Source organism: Engystomops pustulosus, chromosome 10, assembly GCF_040894005.1.
Source record: "Engystomops pustulosus chromosome 10, aEngPut4.maternal, whole genome shotgun sequence".
In the NCBI taxonomy this organism is placed as follows: Eukaryota; Metazoa; Chordata; class Amphibia; order Anura; family Leptodactylidae; genus Engystomops; species Engystomops pustulosus.
In genome coordinates, this window is record NC_092420.1 from 64,631,527 (window position 1) to 64,654,979 (window position 23,453).

Sequence of the window (23,453 nt, forward strand, 5' to 3'; positions counted from 1 at the left end):
ACCTTTATCAGAAGTCTCTGAGAGCAGAACTGTCCTAGTCTAGACATTTCTCATAAGCTCCCCCGTAGTCTTTTGTTTCTATTTTAACCCTTTTGAGCTCTGAATAAGAAATCTCTTCTTGCAGCTATTAAGAAGAAATCCAGAACGCAGGCTGGGAGCCAGTGAAAAGGATGCGGAGGATGTGAAGAAGCATGCGTTCTTTAGGGTAAGGTTTTGTATTCTGTCCTACACAAGTATCTGAGAGCAGCACAGTGATCCTAGTACAGGGGCCGGGGGAGACTCCTGTACCCACCAGTTGTCTTGCGCTGTGGAAGAGGAACTTGGCTGATCTCTTGAGGCTCACACAATTTGTTTCTTTATACATTTATCTAAGAAGGAAGTGCAAGGATTGAATATTGTTTATATATTTTTTTTACCTGCCACATCCGCTCTTCTCATAGATGCTTAGTAGAGGTAAGTAGAGCCCCCTCCGTTACCTCTATGTTGTAACACTGGTTTCCTCTTCTGCAGCATATAGACTGGCAAGCATTGTTGGCAAAGAAAGTGAAGCCTCCGTTTGTACCCACAATCAAAGGACGGGAAGACGTGAGCAATTTTGACGATGAATTTACCTCAGAAGCCCCCATTCTGACCCCTCCCCGGGAGCCCAGGTTACTGACAGAGGGGGAGCAGGAAGCCTTCAGAGATTTTGACTATATAGCAGATTGGTGTTGAGGAGGGGAGGACACTGTGAAACTGGAGAGAACTGGCCCACAAGATGACGACCCAAAAGCAAGAGCCGTCTTCACCGCTTTGTGCCATCTTCAGTTCCCGATTTTATTTTATTTTTTAAAACACATGAAGATTCTTTTAAAATACTTTCCATTTTAAATATATATATATGTATGTATGTGAACTCCACAGAAGAGCGGCCGCTTCCATCATACGCCCCTATTATTTTTATAACTGAGCACTGGAACGCAGCTTTACACCTGCTCATCGAACACATCAAGGATTCGGGGCCTGTGGTCTGTCCTCCCTCGGCGGATAACGGAAACACAAAACGATGCTTTACCGATTCTCCCGGCTCCAGTTTTTCCAATAAGAGATTTTTATTTTATTTTTTTCCTGAGAAATAGAACACTGTTTAATATTTTTACTTTGCTTTTCAAGCAGAACTTTATGTCTGTATGATTAGGAATGTAGAACACTAATACTCATCAAATCACGGGAGGGGAATCTGAGGATCTCGGTGGCCCTTTTACTATTTATATCCAATCTTCTAGAACAGGGTGAAACCTGGTGCAATACGATTGTGTCTGCTGTTAAGGTCTTGTTTTCTAAGATCGGCATTAAGCGTCCTGTCCACCTTTAGCTGTCGGCCTTCTATCACCATATTACTGCTGCCTTCATAAGTCGCTGATCAGTGCGTCTTTGTAGAGGGCCGTTGGCGGGTCTATCTGTGCTGTGTCGGCCATTTTGGTGATAATAATTCTTGGACGTCCTGTATGTATTGTACTTTTGATAAAACTTTGGATCCCTAAGCGGATCTTTTTATATAATCTCCGTTACATCCGTCACTACTTGGGCTGCGGCTGCCTCTTCTCCAGTCAGGTCCAGCTTATTAACACTACGCGTCATTTCATCACCCGTCGTCCATTACCATCACACTGTCCTGTCCTAGCAATGCCTTAACTATTTCCGTAAGCCACTGTGAACTTCCAGCTGATGATCATATCGTGCATAACCAAAGTCACTTGCCAAATACTTTGCCTTGCCGCATCTCCATTAAAGATACCATGGAGGGCACCAATGTGGGCATTCTGGCTCCTGTGCCCATGACTACATTCATTGAGAGAGGCTGAGGCTTCAGGACCTGGAGAGGGAAGCTGCATGTCCATGGAGCCTTGTAGAGGGGGGAGCAGAAAGTTATTTACCCCTATACAAGATAATGTAGGCTAAATATCAGAAGTTGCCCTTGATTTATAAAAAGTTGCACCATGGAGGAGGTAGTGGTATAAATATGGTGAAAAAATGTAAAGGTTTTTTCCCTTTTTTTTTTTTTTTTTCTTTGCTGATCCTGCAGCCAGTGTCCCCTTTATAAGTCATGTGACTGCTGCAGCCAATTGTCACATCTCATTAATGCAAGTCGGAGGCGCTGGAGCAGAAGGGGATTTGGGGGGTCAAGTTATTATTTGTTTTTTGGTCTTGGGCGACTTTCGGAAATCCCTGATCCCTATATCGGCTACTATTGTCTTGTATATGGGGAACTCAACCCCTGTTATGGGAAACCACAACATAAGGTCCATAAGGTCTAACATGTTCTAGACTGGAAGTCTTTCTGATGGACCTTTAGATTTGACTTGTATGGTTCATGTAATGGGTCACACAGATGCCTTATAATAAGATGGAGAGGTGCGCGGTAACCCCGTCAGCTTCCTGCGTTCTACCAATGCCCCTTTAAGAGGCCACTACAAGCAGGTTTTTGTATAGGAGAGACTAGTGGGCAGGAGCACGTACAGAGGATTCCTGTCTGGATTACGAATTTTACTCTACACGATTTTCCCCTTTGACCTCTTGAATGACAGTGTTCCTTAAAGATACCATGAATGAAGTGTTTTCTAGAGCAGCCCGTGCCGGGAATACACTGACCTCCATGTTCTTCTGATGCACGCCCTTCATATGTATTTATGGGACTTCTCTCATGTGGGCACCTTGAACTGACCACGTGAGCGACACTAACATGCGGGCCACTGGATTTCTGAACCTTGTGCATCTGAGGATGAATGCAATATGGTGTAACAGAATGTAAAAATATTTTTGATAATATTGTATATTTTATAATCATTATGGTAACACTAATTGTAGCTGTACCTCAGATTCTGAAAAGTTAAAAAAAAAAAAAAAAAAAAAAAAACAACCTGTTTTCCGGCCTTTTTCCTGTCTGGAAGACTCTGCTCATGGATTGTCAGGTCCTCCAGCAGGAAAATTCTATGTAGTTTTGTTTGTTACAAGATCAAAGACTAGTAAATACGTTTTGTGTGTGACCGAGGTCCTTGCTTGTATTTCCTAAAATGTATGTGGACTGCCCAAAAAGTAGGCGCAGAGCACAGTTAGTACCTCACACTGAGCGGCTCATTGTTACATTAGTAACTTTGCTGCAACCAATAACGTTTGTGTGTCCATTATTCTCTTATAGGGTAACCTCACCAGGACAGGCTCCAGTAGGGTCAGGCTTCTAGTAGCCTTTCACAGCTGAACCAGGTGGGCACAGTTACACCCTGTAGTCATGGGGTCCCCATAGCCTTTGTGCCCCCATTACATTATGCTAATGTTTAGTGAACTCCTAAAACATTACGAAGACATATTTATAGGCAGGTAATTAAAATATTTGAGGGAGAAAACACCAAGTGCATCTAAAATTAAGCAATTTCGACTTTGACCTTTTAAACAAAAAAAAGTGTCACCATGGTAACAGACTACAACCTAACCCTACGTAGTCTGTCATATACTCTTACATCTTAAATGACCAATGCAAAGCCAAGTCATTGAATAATGCATGGTGCAGGACCTGTTCAATAAATCCTCTGTGAGTGGAGTGTTCCTTTAGACATTCAATAATAGTTATCATGTAGTAGAGAACTTACAAACGTGAGTATGATTGCAAGACTGACTACACATGGTTTCTTTGTAGTCTGTTACCATGGAGATGCATCAGATTTCATAGTTGCAATCAAGACACTTTTTTTTTCTTCATTATCCCAGTAGAAATAAAGCTGTGTTACCCACAATCCTGTTCAGTAGCTGTGCCTCCTGTCCTGGTGACCACATCCAAGGAAGCAGCGCATGACAATCCACCATAGACCTGTCATCACATAGTCGTGACGTCCTTCAGGCCTCTGTGAGGTCGCCGGTCACTAGATATATCTTTATCCATTATCTGGCTAGAGAACTGCATGATGGGTAAATCGCCTTCTATGCAGGGAATGGCCTCCATCATGTGCATGGGAAATACGAGCAGGAATCTTGTACTGTGTGTAATATAGTGTCCTTTTTGCTTTTGAGGTGCATTTTTTGATAGTTTTCTGTAGTCAGAGGGCGGCAGCGGCTTTTCTTATCATAACGGACCGATTATCAAGCTAAACCACATCATGTACAGAACCGCTAGAATCACTAGACATTGTAGGCCAGGGTATGGCACCCACGTAAGCTGAAGAGAAGCACTAATTTTAGAATTGTTTTTTTTTTTCTCTGTTGTGTTTTTTGTTTGTTTTTTTACAAATTTCAACAATTTTTAGGCAAATTTATGATTTTAAACTCCTAGATTGTAAATATATTTTGCTATAGCTGTAAGTGGCTGCTAAAGCACTTTGTAAGGATATTAGAGTATTTTTAGGATGGTACACTATGCATCGATATTACATGTGCCTTTAAGAAATGTCATTCTACAACAGAGTGTTTTTTGCAGTCATTAAGTCATATGAATGCACAGATTAAAACCTTTCAAATAGATTTTATTGTGTACGAGTCATTTCCTTAGATACCCCGGACGTCTTGAAGAAGACTGTAGAAAGTATTTAAGATACAGAACCAACCATGTACGAGGGCGGTTCAATAAATACCTGTGTTTGACGGCAGGGCGTTCCTGAGGGAAGTCGGTGTTATCATCGTGTGCTGCCATCTATCAAACGACGGCAAAACAATTTGCAGACTGATAGGTTAGGTTGGATTTGGCAGCCATTTGAGTAAGACGTGTTTCGTGATTTTCACCAACATGGAAAAAGAACAGTATCGTTCGGTAATTTGCTTTTATCTCCTCACATTTTTTTCCCATTCAAAAACAAAAAGCGAAGTTGGATGCTGTTTATTGGGACACTTCACCATCTATGACCACAGTTGGATATTGGTTCAATGTATTTAAACGTGGATCAACATCCGTTTTTGATGAGCAGCGACCAGGACACCCGGCAGACGTGGTTACCGAGGAAATCATTTGAAAATTCCACGACGTGATACTCGCTGATCAACGAACGAAAGTGCGCAAAGTAGCAGAGGCCGTAGGTGTGTCGACCGGAATGACAAATAATATTTTACATGATAAGTTGACTGTTAACTTCTTAGCAGTGTTTGGAGCAATTTAAGCAAGATCCGAAGGAGTTTTTGTGTCACGTTGTCACCGTTGATGAAATCTGGATTCATCTTACACACCAGAAACTAAGCAACAATCAATACAATGGATTTCTCCTGGAGAATCTGCTCCAAAGAAGGCGAAGACTGTCTCTTCGGCCAGCAAGGTCATGGCAATGGTTTTTTGGGATACGAACGGCGTCATCCTCATGGATTTTTTTTAGAAAAAGGGAGAATGATCGCTGGACAATACTGCAGTGAGTTATTGGACCGCTTAGACAAAAATTGAAGGATACACGGCCGCATCAGGTGAAAAAGGTGCTGTTTCATCACAATAACGCAGCAGAACATTCATCCGGAGTTGTCGTCGCGAAATTGCATGAATTGTGTTGTGAATTTCAGCCGCACCCCCCGTATTCACACGATCTGTCTCCCTGCGCCTTTTTCTTGTTCCCTGACATGAAGAAATGGCTCGCGGGAAAAAAATTTGCTCAAACAACGAAGTCATCACCAAGAAATAGGATTTGTGAAACCCTCCAAAATATGCCTATTTTTTTTTTTTTTTTTGAGTTAAAAATAATGACAGGAACTTTGGGAGGAGTGGATCTTTCTAAAAGGGGACTATGTTAAAAAAAAAAAAAAAAAAATTTTGAAAAAATGGTGTCTTCCTTTCTAACACGGGTACTTATTGAATGGCCCTCGTAGTGATGATTTCCTCCCGGCTCTCCATCCAGCGCTCAGCAGTCATTTCTTATGTCCGTGCTTAAAGAGTTTGACCATTTTCTCATGTTTTTTGTAATCTGTATGTAAATGTGGGGGGAAAGATATTAGGTAATTTCCCAATATACATCTATTAGAAGTTCTGCACCACTTTCTTGATATGTAAATTGAATCCATGTCTTTTACCTCATCAACCAGACATTCATGGCTACAGATGGAGGGTCATGTGATTTTTATCTGTCGATGAACAATTTACCTTCCAGAATCTCTTATGATAGTATTCATGAATATAAGGTCCTGGCAGGGAGATTGCTCATGGACAGATAGAAATCACATGACCCTCCATCTGCAGCCATTTTATGGACAGGAATGCCTGGCTGATGAGGTAAAAGACAGGAGACTTCACTTTAGAAGTTCTACTCCAACTTATTAATAGATAAAGGATGTGTGAGGAAATAGGCCATAAATAGTAAACAATTGATAACCTCTGATTATTGCAATATCCAGCAATTCCTAATCCTAAATACTACCAACTTCACTTTGCCTCCCCTTTGCTGCTGTGTTTCCAGGTCTGCTCTAGATTAACCAGGTAAGTGTTCTGTTCCTAATTGTTCCATGTGATGCAAGTAGTGATAACCTGGAGTGTATAGTACATACTGGGTGATTGAAAGTGGAACTAAACTTTGTCATCTACTTTATTAGAGAAATATGTTCCTGTGTCCTTTTTCCACTGCTTTACTTTAGTGTTTTGTGTAAATCTGCCTTCTACCCGGTATTTATTGGACACTTTATCCACCAACAGCTGAGAGATAAAGGGGCGTTGACAGTAATTAATCTGCTATTAAAAAAAAAAATGTCCCTCTAAGAAGATATTTTCCATAAATGGTTCCATGTTGTCCCTTAGAAACTAGATTAAGATAGCTGTCCTTGGATACGACCATGATCAGATTAATTTAATTTTGTGCGATTGTCTAGTTGGTAATAAGAGTTTCCAGTGAATGTAAAAAAAAAAAAAATCAACCAGAGCTAAATTTTCTTTATCATGCATAAAGGACTTCAGCTAGACTGCTTAAAAACAGTACAAAATGCCATGTCTGCCGTCACCCTTAGTGTCAGACAATTTTAGGTGATATGGGGAAGACTTAACACTTTACCAGCAAACTTCAGGTTACTCTGTTCCTCCATGTGGCTGGACTTGGCAAAGTTCTGTTATCTGACTGTTACAGCACGATTGCTGCATATTGCTCTGCCCGAACACCCACCTTGTATAGAGAGGACTCAGCCGGACTATTTTACTTTGTTTTTCATGTCATGTGAGACTTATTTTATGACATTAGCAGCTAGATGACAAATGTGAAACATTTTATTTTCAACTTTTAATTAAAAACTACCTTTTACCAAAAAATGTTTTATAAATATGTACAGCATAAATCAGCCTTCCCCCAGGTTCAGTACAGATGCAGAGGGGGTAATCTGTTGGCTTATTCTTTCCTGCGGCTCCTATATTCTGCCTGCACTGCATTATGATGCACAGCGACCAGTCCGTGGCTCTCGTCACAGAATAATGTGCACCAGGACTTACATTTTCACTCTCCATTGGTAACTCTTAGCTACGCAGGTTCTCCACACAAATGGAAGGAAAGACCTGCAGGTGTGTGACCAGCGCTGTCCGATCTGCACCAACATTTTATCCTTTCACCTGTGATTCCATATAAAGGGAGAGAAATGGGAAGCTCCCTACACAAGTCATTGGTGCCTTCTGTCCTACTCTAAGGAATAATCTTTACTTTGTTTACATGACTTGTGAAACGAAACTTAACAATTTTATTACGTGACAAATATTGCACACGGACTGGGTTTGCAGGTATCACAGAACCAGAGATCCGTTACAGTCCAGAATGGAGCTGTGTATATATAGTTACTTTTTACAGTGCCGTCTCCATTTGCAATTCAGAATATATGGCCATTTGTGCCGGGCTATGGGCACCATGTCTATACAGGTGCTACCTGTTTGGGGTGCATGTATTTAGGATGGATGTAGCCATATGGAAGTCATGAAGAGGCTACGGGTCCTGTTCCCTTGTCTAAATAAGAAAGTAATTGTAATGTTCCCTAATGAATACAGAAACATGGCCATCTGTCTACACCAGAATCCTGGAATTTGAACCTGAAATGATACACTATACTAGAGGGGATTTAGACCATTTTCAGGTACTTGTCAAAAAAAGGGCACATCCAGCCCAAGCACCAGGAAATCCTGACAAACTGGTTGCTCTAAATTACCCCAGATAAATCATTTGGCATTATCCATCTGGTACAGAATACAATGTATGGAACACAGAACCAGGCAATGGACCACTTATTGACTTACCCCGAGGCCATGTTCAGACACTTACAATTAGTAAACAGACAAAAAGCGCAATTTTGTAAGGCATGTGTTGTCTGTGTAAATGCAACTGTGTGAATGGAGCCTAAGGATAGACCATTGTCTGTCCACTGCCAAACCTACTCTTCACTCCAAAAATGACCCCTTTATGGAAGCCAGAAGTGGATCCATCACTACTGCTTGTGGTTACCTACCTGTCCTCCCCAGCAGGATTAGGCTACAGCGGGGAAGGGCTGTGCACACATATACAAGCGCTGGTATCAGGGGTCTTAGACTCTAAAGTGATGTGCATCTGGCCTAGTGCAGGAAGTGATTGAGTCCATTGAAATATAACAGTAATCGGTTACCCTCAGCTTATAGCCATTACTGACCAGGAGGTGCTGAAGAGGACCCAGAAAATCACAGTAGGCCATATAATTACAGAAAAGTATATATTAAATAGAAAACTCGTTCATGAAAACAACATGTCCACTGTTACAATGTACAGTATAAAGAGCTGACCGTCACCATGGACGGGCCAGGACCGGGAGAAGTGTCTGCCCCCTAAAAAGATGACCAGGAAGAATTTCTGGAAAGTATTTATTAGCAGTCCATATACAATGTATGCAAAACAAAAACACGCTGCTCTTCAAATCTTAAATATGGAACCCATCAGGATATATACACATAGAAAAAGCCTGGAATGTTTTCTCACACCTGCTGCATGTGACATCTCTGCATCACTCCCAAATAAAACTCAAAATCAGACACAAGGCTCTTATAACTGTGGCAACTTGTCTACGGGGGTGTCAAACTTGAAGTCGGCCGGGAACAAGTCCGGAGCCCGCGGGTAGATAAGTCTGTAGGACTGTCTGATGGTTACATCAGCTACGCCCGCTATGTCTCCGATTTCTGTGGAAAGGAAATGGAGTTTGGTTAGAAAACTGGATGTTACACACACAAAGAAATCCATGTATAGTGTCGGCGATGCCGTTTGGTCTGTAGACAGACTTTTTGTATCATATTGCTCCCATCTGGGGATTGGACCACCACACAGGTCCGTTTCCATGTACTGAGAACATTCATGTGCAGTGGGCATTGGACCACAAGCACATGAACGTTGGGTTTGAACGTGTGCGTGTCGGTATTTGTATGGGGCTCACACACACAGCAGTGATTTTCAGAGCTCTGTGTTTGAGCAGCTCCTATTCCCACCAGTGTGACACACAGGACACAAACATACCTGTGATATGTATACGCATGCAGGTACCTTAACCCCTTCACGCTCCGTGACGGATATATCCGCCATGGAGCTGTGAAGGTTGTATGAAGGCGGCTCACGGGCTGAGCCCTCTTCATACAGAGATGGGCTTTGCTGCATATCGCAGCAAAGACCCATTGCTATCACCCGCGGTCGGTGCTTGTGGGATGTATTTTCCTGACCAAACCCTGGACACACAACACCAGTCATTTCTAATTGTATGAGACACGATAGTGACTGGTACAAAACCAAAGACCCCCAGGACTTGCATAATAGATGATCATGTCTGGGACCCAGTGTTTAGACATGTAACTACAGCGTGCGTGCGTGCCCTAAGTCCAGTCATTCTTACATCTCCCACCCCAGAAAATGCCAATTTGAGCACACCAAGGTCCTGCAAATCCACTGTGGCCATCCCCATCAATCTACTCAACTACCGAACTTACACACTAACTCTGCATATGGGACACTTTATTCTTAAATTACTTACTTATTATATAGTAAGAAACTCAATATGAATGAATGAGGTCTAATGCTGACCTATACTGCAGGTTATCAGACGCCTGCTTGGGTGCACTCATCTCGTGCTCGTTTTGAGCTTGAAACCTTTCCAGGATGCATCATAGTTCTATACTTTTACCAGATCTGTGGTAGATTCCCACATTCGGGTTTTCAATATTTTTACCCTAAGGCTTTAAGAACTGCTGGGTCTGTAAGGTGCCAAATGTCTAAGTAACATTAATGTTGTAAATAACCTTTTTGCAAAAGGACTTAAACCAGAAAAAAAACACTAAACACTAAACTTTCCACATGTTCACAACAGCGTCCTCTGGTGGCTTGTTATGAATATGATTATATTGCTGGTCAAATGAACAGATTTCTTGCCGAGATATCAGGGCAGGGGGGGTTGAAAAAATCCATGTCTCCCCTCTGAAGCCAACCACATACAGACAAATGGAATGGATTTTGCAAGAAGTTTCTGCAACAAAACCTGTGTGTAAATATCACTTTACTGTACACTAAAGGCTTCTTGTGGATGCCCCCTGTGTATTCTGTATTACAGTCAGTATAAGTGGCACTAGACACCACCGTAGATCTATACTCATGGCCAGGATTCTCCGTCTTGTATACATAACCCACAAGGGAGAATTCCTCCGAGCAGCTGATGGGTCATCCTAGCAGTATTTTACTAACCTTTCTGCGTTCTCTTTTCGGCAGATGCTTGTGAAGCCATGTAAATGGCAGCAGCTGCCACAGATATGGGACTTCTTCCAGGAACCAAGTCCAGCTCCACCGCCTTGCGAGCAATGTAAGTAGCCGCCATCTGCACTTGTTTGGTGAGACCCAAGTTTGAACAGAACCTGGACATAAAGTCGCCCGTCGTAATCAAATCCACATTGGTCTCCAAAGCTTTCAAGATCAGCTTAAAACATCTGCCAATTTCTTTCTTTGAGATCCTTGAGACGGCACAGATTTCTACAAAGTAAACAGCAGTTGTCAGACTCTGGGTAGTCAGTCCAGAGGAGCAAGTGGGGGGGATTAATAAAATGGCAAATAATATTCTGCAGCAGATGTGTCCGGTGGGAGCACAGGGCTGATACACAACAGGGGTCCTCATGGAAACGAATGACAACACAGCAGAGGACACGGGCACTGAACATGGAGGGCTCCATCAGAGGAGCTCGAGGAGAAAGAAGAAGAAAACTGCCACGTAAAACCTGTGTAACATTACATCATCAATTATACAGTTAAAAAAAAACTTCTCACCTTTATCCTATTTTAAAAGGGTTCACAGTCAATAAAATATAACAAGATTCCAAATTATTGCAAAGCTACATTGCACATATTCTAAATATTGGGAGGAAGTTATTTTTATTAAGCTAAATAGCTGATCCAGGGTTAGTATGGACTATCCTAATACAGTAAATACCACGGCAGATCAAAATCTTTACTAAAATAGTGATGACAAAGCTAGGAATTCAATAGAAACCCACAAATACCTTACCCTTATTAGAATAGGTGCTGCAGGAGTGACAAGCTTCCTCGGGCATCCTCCTAGGAAGCTTGTCATACACAAAACGGGGGTCGGGAGCCTGCAGCACCTATTCTAATATGGGTAAGGTATTTGCCCATATTATCAATATGTGGTTATATTGAATATTTAGCTTAGTTATTTCTTCACAATGTTTAGTCTATGTGCAATAATTTGGAATCTTTTTTTTTATTGTAATGATGTTTGTGACTTTTCTTATGGGGACCAACAATAGGGATCCAGTGAAAGAAAACTTTTAAACTTTTAAATTGAGTACATTTAAAGGAATAAAAATCTGGCATTTCAGATGCTGTGATAGCGTGGAGTTTACCTTTAAATGTCCTGGGAACACCTTCTTGTCTACATGCGATGTACAGACAAGCAGATGCGATGGCATCATTACTTCTACCCTTCAGGCTTTTCTGTTCATATACTTGCTTAAATAAATTATTAGTCCGATCCTTTAAAAAAAAAAAAAAAAATGTAAACATTTTGGAGAAGTCAGATTTGTGGCTTTCACCCTAAGCATTCATCGATAAGGACTTACAACTATATTACGTGGGAGGTTTATTCTGTCGGCCATTGTTGAAATTTCTTTAAACGCGTTCATCATGGCTCTGTCCGAGCTGCTCATTGTCCTACGGTTCTGGTATTTGTTGTTCCCAAACTCATCAAAACTTGCGGCTCCTGTTCCCTGTGATATAAATACAGTATTATAATTATACTGTGGTTTGCCAAATGCTGCAAAACTGAAATCTATTGCAGGTCTGACCGGCAGCATTGCGCCAGATTTGATAATTGGCCAGAACCTCTAAATATGCCCACCGCCTGCAAGCCAGGTTTTCTAAGTCTGCAGCACTTAATAAATTCCCTGCAATGGCTACATATGGAATGACTGTACACACACACACACACACAACAAAACAGTATGTCCATTGCATGTTCCATCAGAAATACCTTTCCAATCATTGTCGTCAGGTCTCCACCACTGAGAAGCGGGTTCTGGGCATCTCCAACTCGAGATGGGTCTTTAGCAGCTTTGTCATTGCTAAATGTTCTCCACTCAGAGCCAACATCTATAACACGATCACCTAAAAGTTACAAACATCAGCTCACTAAGGAGATCATTCAGAATTAGCAGAAACGTTTAAGGGTTGGCCAAATGTTACTAATGACGGCTATTCTGCAGGTATCTAGAATGCGGACTCTAGAACTATCTGCATCAGACCTGGTGCCAAGGTCCTGGTGGTGGCCAAAAGTTGTAATTACAGACACAGTTTCCATTTACTTTCAGGGTATAGGATTGGGATGTACCAAGACCAGTATTTGGAATTCGATACCGAATACCTGGTTTAGTATCACAACATTTGATACCAAAATGATAGGTTGCACTGAGTAGGGGAATGACTGTCAGATCCACCCAAGCAATGATGCCGATGCATAAAACGCATTGATTTTTGCATTGCAAAGGTCCATATTCATAGGAATAATTGTTATGTCCCTTATTTGCTATGGATAAAACATCCACCGTGATAGGGTGATTCTACAATGTGTGTAGGGGATTGTCATTCACCCAACACGTTACACTGCACTGGATTTTGCTGTGGATCGGCTACGTGGAAATGCCGTGTGGCAAATCCACTCATAATACACAAATGGTCACAATTTCTTTGCAGGGACTTTGCGTGTTTTGTGAGGCCTTTGTTTTTACAGTTTATCCTTATTTTAATTTTTAAAAAGGACAATTTGGTGATACATCTCTATATACCAGTGCATTATACTCAGGTCACAATTGACTATTGAAGCTCTTTGTTAGATAATCCCCATCCATTGGCAGTAAATAAGTGAATAGAGTAGTGGTCAAAGGGAACCCGTCACCAGAGCAGCGTCTCCACTGCTATCTGCGCTTGGCTGCGCATGAAACACTCACATGATGCAGGGAGGAGAGGAAAAGGAGTGATAGACAAAACACAGGAAGACTAGCAGTTTGTGGAAGAGGCTTCGATACTGGTCAAGGTGAACACCCCCCGGGACACAGGACAGACCAGGCAGGGAGTTTTATATAAACATTATTGCTTGAAAGAAAAAAAGGCAGAATTGAGATAAAATTGTTTGAGTATATGCTTGTTATTGACCGTGGGAACACTGCTCTGGTGACGGGTTCCCTTGTGTCGGGGGCAGCCCTCACAGATGTAGAAAGACCATATATAGGTGACAGGATTTCCCCGATGACATAGGCTGCTGCTTTGCGGTCACCCGTATTTCCCTTGTGCTAGTATATGCATGCGTTACCCATTACCTGCGGAGTTGCCACATAGTAAATCCTTAGCGTAACGCACATGCATTGCAGTTTATGGGATTGATGTCTGTCCAGTACAGTTTACACGTCGTGGATAAAATCCACAGAGGAAATGCCTGACTGCTGCAAGTGACATGGAGTCTAAGCTCAATAAGCAGGTCCCTCCCATCCATCTTTGTTCCAACCCTTTAAATTTTAGATTTCCCTGTGGGGCAATGCTACTAGTCTATGGCAAACATAACCTGATCCGTCCGATTCACTCAAATGCCGTAGCTTCATAAGATAAGTCACCTATAAGGACCGTGTAATCTTACCTACAACTAATCCGCATTCTGAGCAGATCATGTCCCCCGCTCTGTAATCTTCTACCAAAACGGCATCGGGATGATTCGGACAAGTCACTTTCGGTTCCACACTAAAAGGGAATATGGGAAAAAAGAATGAAAAATTAACACATGGCAGATTTTTGTATGTAAACCCCCGGCAGATGACAGAATGAGTGACATGACGACTCTACATGTTAGTCCATTGCGGTAATCGTCTCCTTGCCGTACATCGTGTATGGACCACCATCTGGTACTGTACACCCGGCTCAAATAGCCTCTTATTCTGGAATATATAATGTGTCAACAAACGTTGAATCCGCCCCAATCCCTGAAATACCTACATCTAATAATATCTCACCTCGTGCCGGCATCCAATTACATGACAGAAGTGGAAGAATGCGTTTCTTCTTACCTGTCAAGTCAAACAAAGCTGACCCTAGGGGACACGCCCTGACACTTAACATTGCGGACTACGCCCTTTGACTTTGGCTGCTATCCCCAGTGCATTGCAGGGTCATGTAGTCATCATGCGAGCGGCCGCTGAGGTCACAGGATTTCCCTGTGTGTAAGCGTGTAACCTTTCACCGTACATTACATTCATACAAGGGGGTATTTGTTAAGCCACTGGGAGTTATACGGCTCCTGTCATACAATACAGCTACTAACCCCAAGCTGGTGGGAGGCACGGGACTAGCACCATGAATGAACACATTTACCACTGCAAGTCTGAGAATACAACAGTCACAGCCAGCGTGTTAAGGGGTACCCCTGATCCAAGCTACGTCCAGGAAAGTTTTACCCCTCAGCAAACAAGGAGACAGGCAGCTAAGGAGACAGGCAGGGTGATATGAGCCTGAGCATGGCCTCCAAGTCACCTACCGAAGCCTATTAGGCCCAGCAAGAGGCTGGATTTAATAGGCTTAATGCTGGCGTAATACACTGCAGTATAGAAGTATAGTATTGTATTATAGAAACGACTATTATAGAAAGGGACTATTAAGTTTTATAAAATACAAAAAAAAAAAACTAGGATACTAGGTTATCATACTAAGGGTGCATTCACACGGCCATCTGGGGGATGTATATGCGGCCACAAACTTGCAGCTGCATATACGTCCCCATAGGTGGCAATGGCAGCCCGGTGCCACACACGTGGCACTGTTCTGCACCGTACACGGGGAAATCATAGAGCATGCTCTATCTTTTCACGAGTGTGCGGCCTTGTGCGGCTGTTCTCTATGGAGGGGTCACCAACACCTCCTCTCGGCAAGCATACCTGTGTGCAAAATGTCCCCTAATACTGTGAAGGCCATCTGAGAAAAAAAAAAGGGGGGGGGGGATATGGCAATTCCCATATTAGTGTTTTCTGCCACCTCCCAAAACAGAAATAGGAAGAGATACAAAACAAAATATTGTCCAAAGAAAAAAAACACAGATCTGCTCTAACCCCAGGGTCTCGACTCCAGGAGACGCCCTCCACTCTCCAGTGCACAGGTAACAGAAGGAAATAGGGTCGGGGCTCACTTGTTCCTATGCACATGGAATGTTCTTTCAGCCATGATAAAAAGCACAAAAAATTACAGCCATGAGAATAAGCGATAAATCTATTGACGTCCTTAGTCAGAGGTCTAGGGTCGGGCAGGACAGATTTTTCTCAGGAATAGATTCTCCTGTCCCACACTGCAGCGTCTCTACATCACCCCCTGCATCCTAAGAAGAGTTTACACACAGACACTTCCTAGCGGCAAACAGCAGCAGTGTGAGGAGAATCAATCTACAAGCTACAGGCAAGATAACTTCTTTATATTAGGGGAAGGAGATACAACAGAACTGACTTGTAGCAGAGCTGTAGAGTGTCATTGTATATAATATGCATCTCATGGAACTCATTTCTTATCAGCGTCATCTCACTTTTTCTGTGTATGTTCAGAAGCTGAATAAAAGTGTAGCTAAACCTGGACCCTGATAATGTAACCTTGATATTATGTTTGTGTAGACATCACTAGGGGTTCACATTTGAGAACTCTCTTTTATGGGCAAACCGATTTAAAGAAAACCTACCATTTGATGCATTATGAAGCAAATATACTTTGAGAATGCTGTAGCTACACTGATGCAGGATCATATCTTGGTTAACCCCTGAGCTGAGAGGTTTCGTATTGAAAAAAAAAAAAAAAAAAAAACTTAAAACATTCAGGACCTTGGGAAAGCTGGGTCAGGCTGGCTGCCTAGATAAACACATTACGCAGATCTTGTAATTACAAATTGAGGTTAGTCAAGACATGACTAATCAACCTGGGCTGGATCACTCATACACAGCAAATGGAGGATGGTGCAGCCATTGATTATTCTGCCTTCAGGCACAACCATTACATCGTCCTCTCCTGCAGTGAATAACTCAGGTGCTAGGACAAGCTCTGAAGCAGCCATAGAAGCAATAAAGCTTAATTAGCATACCGTTATATCTGTTTTATCAGCAAAACCACACAGCACAGGGATTAACCAAGATATGATCCTGCAACAGTGTAGCTACAGCATTCGCAATGTATGTTTGCTTCAAAATGCCTCAAATGGTAGATTTAAATTACACTAAAATCTGAATTTTTGTATTTTTTTTTATACTGTAGACCATGTAAACATCTGGCAATGCCGAGAGGCCCTCATGTGACATAAGCCTGAGCCAGGGCTGGCTCCAGGTTTTAGTGGGCCCCCCCTGTATACACACTTACATGGGTCCGTACACCGAAATATGAAAAAGTTATCGGGGGTCAAAATGAAGAAAAAATCTTCTGGTACAAAAAGGTTTTTGTTATTTTTTAAAATGTATGAAAACATAAAACCTATATGAATTTGGTATTCCCATGATCGTACCAAGGAATTAATAAGGGGTGTCATTTAGAGCTTACACATCTGTTAAAAAAAAAAAAGTTACAGATATTTAGACTCGGGTGAAAACTGTCAACATAAAAACTGACTGCTTAAATATGAAGCCATTGGAAAATACAACTGACTGCAAAAAGCAAGCCCTCACATGCCTATTAAAAAAAACAAAAAAAAAAAACAAAGCTGGAAGTAGAGCAAAATCCCTAAGAGAGGAAGTGTCCTCAAGATGTTAATGGGGTCAGTCAGGGCTTGACACCAAAATAAATTCCTCTTCACACAGAATAAAGCTGAACCCAAAACCTCTAGTGCTGCGTGACACTGCAGAGCAAGAAGTGCAATACTGCGGATTCCTGTGCAGCAGGTGGATGGGCTTTGTTCAGTGCTAAACCTAGGTAAGTGATAAAGTCCTGACGGGTTACTTCCATGTAACCAGATATGACCCTGCTCCTATGTTCCCTGTAGTGTTGTAGATGCTTTATATATCTGCACAGCACAGGCAGCGCTGGGAATACTGACAGCTCCATACATAGCGTCCAGAGCTACACCGCTGTATGCCCCACAATGTCTCCATCGCACAACGCAGTCTGTGACAGAGGCTGCATATACTGGGAGACTCGACACGGCATTGTCCATCACAAACTTTACATTGTAGATTTAGCCAGAGGGAAATGCGACCAAGCGAGACTGCAAGAGAGAAAACTGCACAGTTCTGGTCACTCACAATGTTGGTCTTTGGCCAGATTCCACTTCGAAAAGTAAACTACAAAGTACAATGCAAAGGATTCAGATGCCAAATCACACATGGCAGATCTGAGGGAAGACAATGGATTTCACTTTTTTTTTTGCAAATCATAAGGGGCCACATCAGCCTTGTGGTTGCCTTAAATGGGTTGAATGTAATGCATCTACTCCTTAACAGGTAAGCAAGCTGCTTACTAGCTACAGTGTTACCATTACAATCAGTCCAAGAAACTGCATATAGTTAAATAACCTGGGACAACACCATAGCCAATAGTCACAGTGCCCCATAACAGCAGCCAATAGTCACAGTACCTAGTCACAGTCTGGTATATGAGTACCTAGGGGCAAAGAAAAGGAAAGGGGCCACAAGCCAGATTTGTCCAGTGGCCTAGTGTTTGACACCCGTGACCATGTTCGTGGGACCACTGATAGCAATCCGAGTTAAAAGGTCAAACATTGCTGAGAAGGGAATGCGTTTCTCTTTTTGCTGAGGGTCAATCCCAAATGAACTGTGAAAGACAGGAATGGGAGAAACCCTTGAACACCTCAATTATGATTTAAGATCTGCTATCCGGTCACACATACATCAAGTGACCGCACACATTGCATGGGGAAACTGCTCCCAAATCTTTCATGTGATCCTTATCCCTGTGGAAGTACAAACACTCCTCCCAGTCAAAAATGTTGTGTCAACGTCCACAGCCTCCTTCAGACTGACACGTGACAGACATCACCTCTGGGCCGCTTCACAGGAGAGGTCACCCAGCTTGACTAATGTCAGAGACCTCCTCTGGATTGCCAGTTACATAAGACAATTTATACTGAATTGAAGTACCTTATATACTCGAGTATAAGCCTAGTTTTTCAGCACAAAAAATGTGCTGAAAACCCCAAACTCGGCTTATACTCGAGTCAAAAAAATAAATAAATCAAAACTCGCTTTTCTGGCGGCACCCGTAGATCTTCTGTGCGATCAATCCGGTATTGTTGTGCTGCACAACGGGGAAGGGGGAGGCTATATACACTGGGGCAGGGTCTGGCAGGCTATATACACTGGGGCAGGGTCTGGCAGGCTATATACACTGGGGCAGGGTCTGGCAGGCTATATACACTGGGGCAGGGTCTGGCAGGCTATATACACTGGGGCAGGGTCTGGCAGGCTATATACACTGGGGCAGGGTCTGGCAGGCTATATACACTGGGGCAGGGTCTGGCAGGCTATATACACTGGGGCAGGGTCTGGCAGGCTATATACACTGGGGCAGGGTCTGGCAGGCTATATACACTGGGGCAGGGTCTGGCAGGCTATATACACTGGGGCAGGGTCTGGCAGGCTATATACACTGGGGCAGGGTCTGGCAGGCTATATACACTGGGGCAGGGTCTGGCAGGCTATATACACTGGGGCAGGGTCTGGCAGGCTATATACACTGGGGCAGGGTCTGGCAGGCTATATACACTGGGGCAGGGTCTGGCAGGCTATATACACTGGGGCAGGGTCTGGCAGGCTATATACACTGGGGCAGGGTCTGGCAGGCTATATACACTGGGGCAGGGTCTGGCAGGCTATATACACTGGGGCAGGGTCTGGCAGGCTATATACACTGGGGCAGGGTCTGGCAGGCTATATACACTGGGGCAGGGTCTGGCAGGCTATATACACTGGGGCAGGGGCTGGCAGGCTATATACACTGGGGCAGGGGCTGGCAAGCTATATACACTGGGGCAGGGGCTGGCAAGCTATATACACTGGGGCAGGGGCTGGCAAGCTATATACACTGGGGCAGGGGCTGGCTGGCTACATACTGGAGAGGCTGTGACCAATGCATTTCCCACCCTCGCGTTATACTCGAGTCAATAGGTTTTCACAGTTTTTTGTGGTAAAATTAGGGGCCTCGGCTTATACTCGGGTCGGCTTATACTCGAGTATATACGGTATTTACTGTTGTGTTCTAAGAATCAAGTGAAACAACTATCCAAATCAGAGCTGGGCATTGTACGGCCTGAGGGCAACACCCTGCCCTCTAGCTGTCAAAGAACGGCTCACGCGAGATCATTGAAATATTTGAGATGTGCTACCAATCATTAAATAAATGATGCTCCATATTTTCATTGTATCATTTGGGAGGTTTTAGTAACTATTTTTATATAAGGATAGGTCATATACCAAATACAGCATAAGGGTATAGGGCAGTGATGGCAAACCTTTTAGAGGCCGAGTGCCCAAACTACGACAAAGACCCGCTTATTTATCGCAAAGTGCCAACACAGAAATGTAATTTGTGATTTATACTCCCTGCTGTGTCACAGTTTTTATTGATACCAGCACCCTGAGGACACCAATAAAGCAGAAAATAGTCCCAGGTAGATACCTGGAGTCATCTCTGGTGATGGCCTGAGTGCCCACAGAAAGGGCTCAGAGTGCCACCTCTGGCACCAGTGCCATAGGTTAGCCATCACTGGTATAGGGTAAGTATATTAGTCCAGGCTTCTAATACCATTCCAAGGCATGTGACCCTTGAGAAAAATTATTGCCCACCCCTGCTATAAATTGTGCTACAACAGCATCACTCATCTTCGTGGACATAAGTTTTGGGGAAGATCTTTAATACAGGAGCTAACGAAGAGATCATAATCTGTCCATTAAAAGCTACGAGGACGAGGGGTTATTCTCCATAGATTGGTTGGGAACACACTCTTACTATTGCTCTATATCATGGCTTACAAACAATTGTGGCCCTTGGGTCAATGGTTTGGGAGATGCACTCACATGTCAATGACAGCAGACGATGGGGTGTGTGTGGTATCTGGTGATACAACAAAGCTCACAGACGACAAAACCATGTGTGTGCACGATGCTTACACTCACTATTACACATCATGAATACTGCAAACCCTTCTATGTGCACAACCTGCCGCACAGATCTTGAGGGATCCCACAACACTGTATAATACACAACACAGGTCCTATAGGAACATACAAACGTTTATTGTATTGACAATAAGGAAGTTGCGTCATAAAAAAAAAAAAACACCTGCAACAAATTTTCAGCAAACCCAGAAGTGCCGTGTGCTTGTCACCAGAAACAAAAAGGCAAAAGATTTCCCTTTACTCGCTGAAAAGGATAAAATCTGCATCAGACTCTGAAGGGGTTTCAACGCTTGTGAATACGAAGGTGGAGCTGGGACAAAGGTTCTCACCTCTCCTATACTTGGATCTAGAGATCCCCTTTAAAGATCAGGCTACACCCGGCTGTCTCAGCTACACATGTTCTGCAGATGTAGATGTCGCCCGTCTCCATCACACGAGGTACAAGGTGACCACTTACCCTCCATGTAATGAATACAGGGACATCCTGTGATCTCAGTCCTGCAGCTGAACATACACACAATCTCCATCGCAGGTGAACAAAGCCCCGAAAGAGAACACAATGAACAATAACATGAAATCCTAGAAGAGGAGCTGAGAAGAAGGAATTTGTATTTTTTGTGAAAATTAAAAGATTCAGTAACATTCGGCTACTGGTGGAAATGCTCTTCCTGTATTCAGGAGTCCAGTGGGCGGTCCTAATCAATATAATAGCAATCACTAAGTGGCAGTAATGCTGAGAATAAGCACCAGGCATGAACACAGCCCTATACACCCAGATTGGGATCCGCACCCAGCTTTTCCAGGCACCTGCTCAGCTTTGTAATACACGAGATGCAGACTGGGGCGATACAGGACAATGTTGATTAGATATGAGCCCCTGGGAAAGAGTATGAGCCCCTTTATCATATACTAGTAGAAAACCCAGCTTTCCCAGGTACAGAGACTAAGTAGGACAGTCCGCTAGGGGCAGCACAGAGGTCTGGAGGAATGTATATACTCAGACACTGTATATATGTATATATTAACTGCTTTAGGCTATCTGCCGGGGGGCTCCTGGAGGATCTTGTGGTGACAGACAGCCTATAACGAGGACTCCCCGAGCTGGAGGCTACACACGTACAGCCATGTCACCCACTACAGCCCGACAGCTGGCCGGCCGAGGAATAACGGGCAGCCGTAAAGTGAGCCCTCGCACCCGGCAATCTAGAACACAACTACACAGCTCCGGGTAACAGTCCGACCAGCCGAGATCACTCACCGACTCGTTGACGCCATTGTTAGAGGCGTCCGTTCTAGCCGACACAAGAACACCACAGCGGCAGACTCTGTGCGCTCCGCCTTTTATAGAGCTCGGTCACGTGGTGAGGGCAGACGCGCACGACCACGAACGACGGCTCATTGTTACCGCCCGCGCGTGCGCAAACTGAAACCTCGGCGCGTGTGGAGCTCCAGCGCGCATGTCCGCTGTCTGAGAGCGGCGACACCCGAGCCCGTCTGCCGTGCGCATGCGCGGTGCGTGTGTCTTGCGCTTTCGCTCTGCACGTGGTTTCATTTGTGAACCGCTGCGGTCCGAGTAATGTGGTCACAGCCTTAACTCTAGCATGCGCCATACAAGCGCTAGTGACTACAGGGCCGCCTTCACACGTTGCATTTTGAATGCATATTCAGTCCATTTCGGCGAAAACCAATATGCTTTTATGGGATGCGTTTTGCCTGATGCGTTTGAAATGTGTTTCAAAAACTACAATAAAAAAGAAACATGTGATTAACCCCTTAAGGACCTGGCTCTTTTTTGTTGTTCCATTTCAGTTTTTTTTACACATAAAGAGCTTTTTCATACTTTAGTGTAGGAGCTGTGAGTGGTGTCATTTATTGTGACTTTTCAATGCTACCATTTTTAGGGCTGTACAACCTTCTGATCACTTTTTATAGAATTTTTTTATATTTTTCAAAATGGCAAAAAAGTGCCATTTTCAAATGTGGGCGCTATTTTACATAACAGGGTTAAACGCAGTGAAAAACCATTATTATATTTTGCATTTTTGTATTTAGTTTTAAAGTTTCCATTTGAAAGTGGATGAATAACCAAAATGTTGTTTTCCAATTCATTTCAGTGGACCTGCAATGGTGTCCCTTAGTATCAGTTTTTACAGCTGCAATTATGTTAGCAGACAGTTGCAGCCTGTAACATCTGTAATATCCCATCTACTATATTCTACAAAATAAGAAGCCTGAAGTATACAAACTGAGGCCAGAGACTTGGACCAGAGCTCTTCAGGATCTTTAGCATCATTTAAGTTAGCATCAAAAGTTGGTTTTAGAAGGAAGGAGGCCATATATGAAAGATTATCACAGTACATGGATCTATGAGTAAGTGTCCCTGGTTTATCGTGATGGATTTTGATTTAGGACACTTAGAAACGGTTGAGAACTGTGTCCTAATACAAGTCATGTAATCAGTTTAGACTGAAAAACACTTGAAGGCCTTAGTAGTGGCTGCCAGACTACAGCAATATCCTCAAAAAAAATTGTCTGTGTCCCCCCATCAGCACAGGCTCTGGACAGTATCTGAACACATCCATAGACAGCAGCACCAAGCCCACGGCCAAACACCCACTAAGATTTCAGAGACTACAATGTCGTACCTCTACCAGAGCCTACGAATACCGGGACACCAAATGGATAATCGGAACCAGACTTTGGGTGGTGGCACACGTGGGGTTTTGAACCAGTTTTTAGGCCGTTTTTAAGCAGTCCGTTAAAAAACGCATGCGTTTTTGAAAACATATGCGTTTTTTGAAAATACATCTGTTTTTTGACAGTTCTTCAATTATCTTAATTAAGATAA

At 43.2% G+C, this 23,453-nt stretch overlaps 2 protein-coding genes across 2 annotated transcripts in view; one reads left to right on the forward strand and one right to left on the reverse strand.

Annotated features, from left to right (window-relative positions):
• The window catches only part of PKN2 (protein kinase N2), a 74,712-nt gene extending 70,221 nt beyond the window's left edge, over positions 1-4,491 (forward strand). The window contains exons 21-22 of the mRNA XM_072128988.1: positions 125-205; positions 511-4,491. Of these exons, the coding sequence (XP_071985089.1) occupies positions 125-205; positions 511-714 (285 nt within the window). The 3' untranslated portion in view covers positions 715-4,491. The remainder of the gene's footprint in view (positions 1-124; positions 206-510) is intronic.
• A 4,286-nt stretch (positions 4,492-8,777) lies between these two features.
• GTF2B (general transcription factor IIB) lies at positions 8,778-22,039 on the reverse strand. The gene is made up of 7 exons (XM_072128884.1): positions 21,864-22,039; positions 14,098-14,198; positions 12,442-12,575; positions 12,032-12,178; positions 11,816-11,945; positions 10,647-10,928; positions 8,778-9,103 (listed from the first exon to the last, which is right to left on the reverse strand). The coding sequence occupies exons 1-7, from the start codon at positions 21,878-21,880 to the stop codon at positions 8,970-8,972; spliced, it is 945 nt and encodes a 314-aa protein (XP_071984985.1). The 5' UTR covers positions 21,881-22,039; the 3' UTR covers positions 8,778-8,969.
• Between the last annotated feature and the right edge of the window lie 1,414 nt (positions 22,040-23,453).

Excerpts from the sequence above, each read along its gene's own strand:
- GTF2B (XM_072128884.1), bottom strand. Across the intron at positions 12,576-14,097 it reads AGAATGCGGATTAGTTGTAG|GTGATCGTGTTATAGATGTT; the intron begins GTAAGATTACAC and ends TGTAACTTTTAG. Across the intron at positions 9,104-10,646 it reads CGAAAAGAGAACGCAGAAAG|AAATCGGAGACATAGCGGGC; the intron begins GTTAGTAAAATA and ends TCCTTTCCACAG.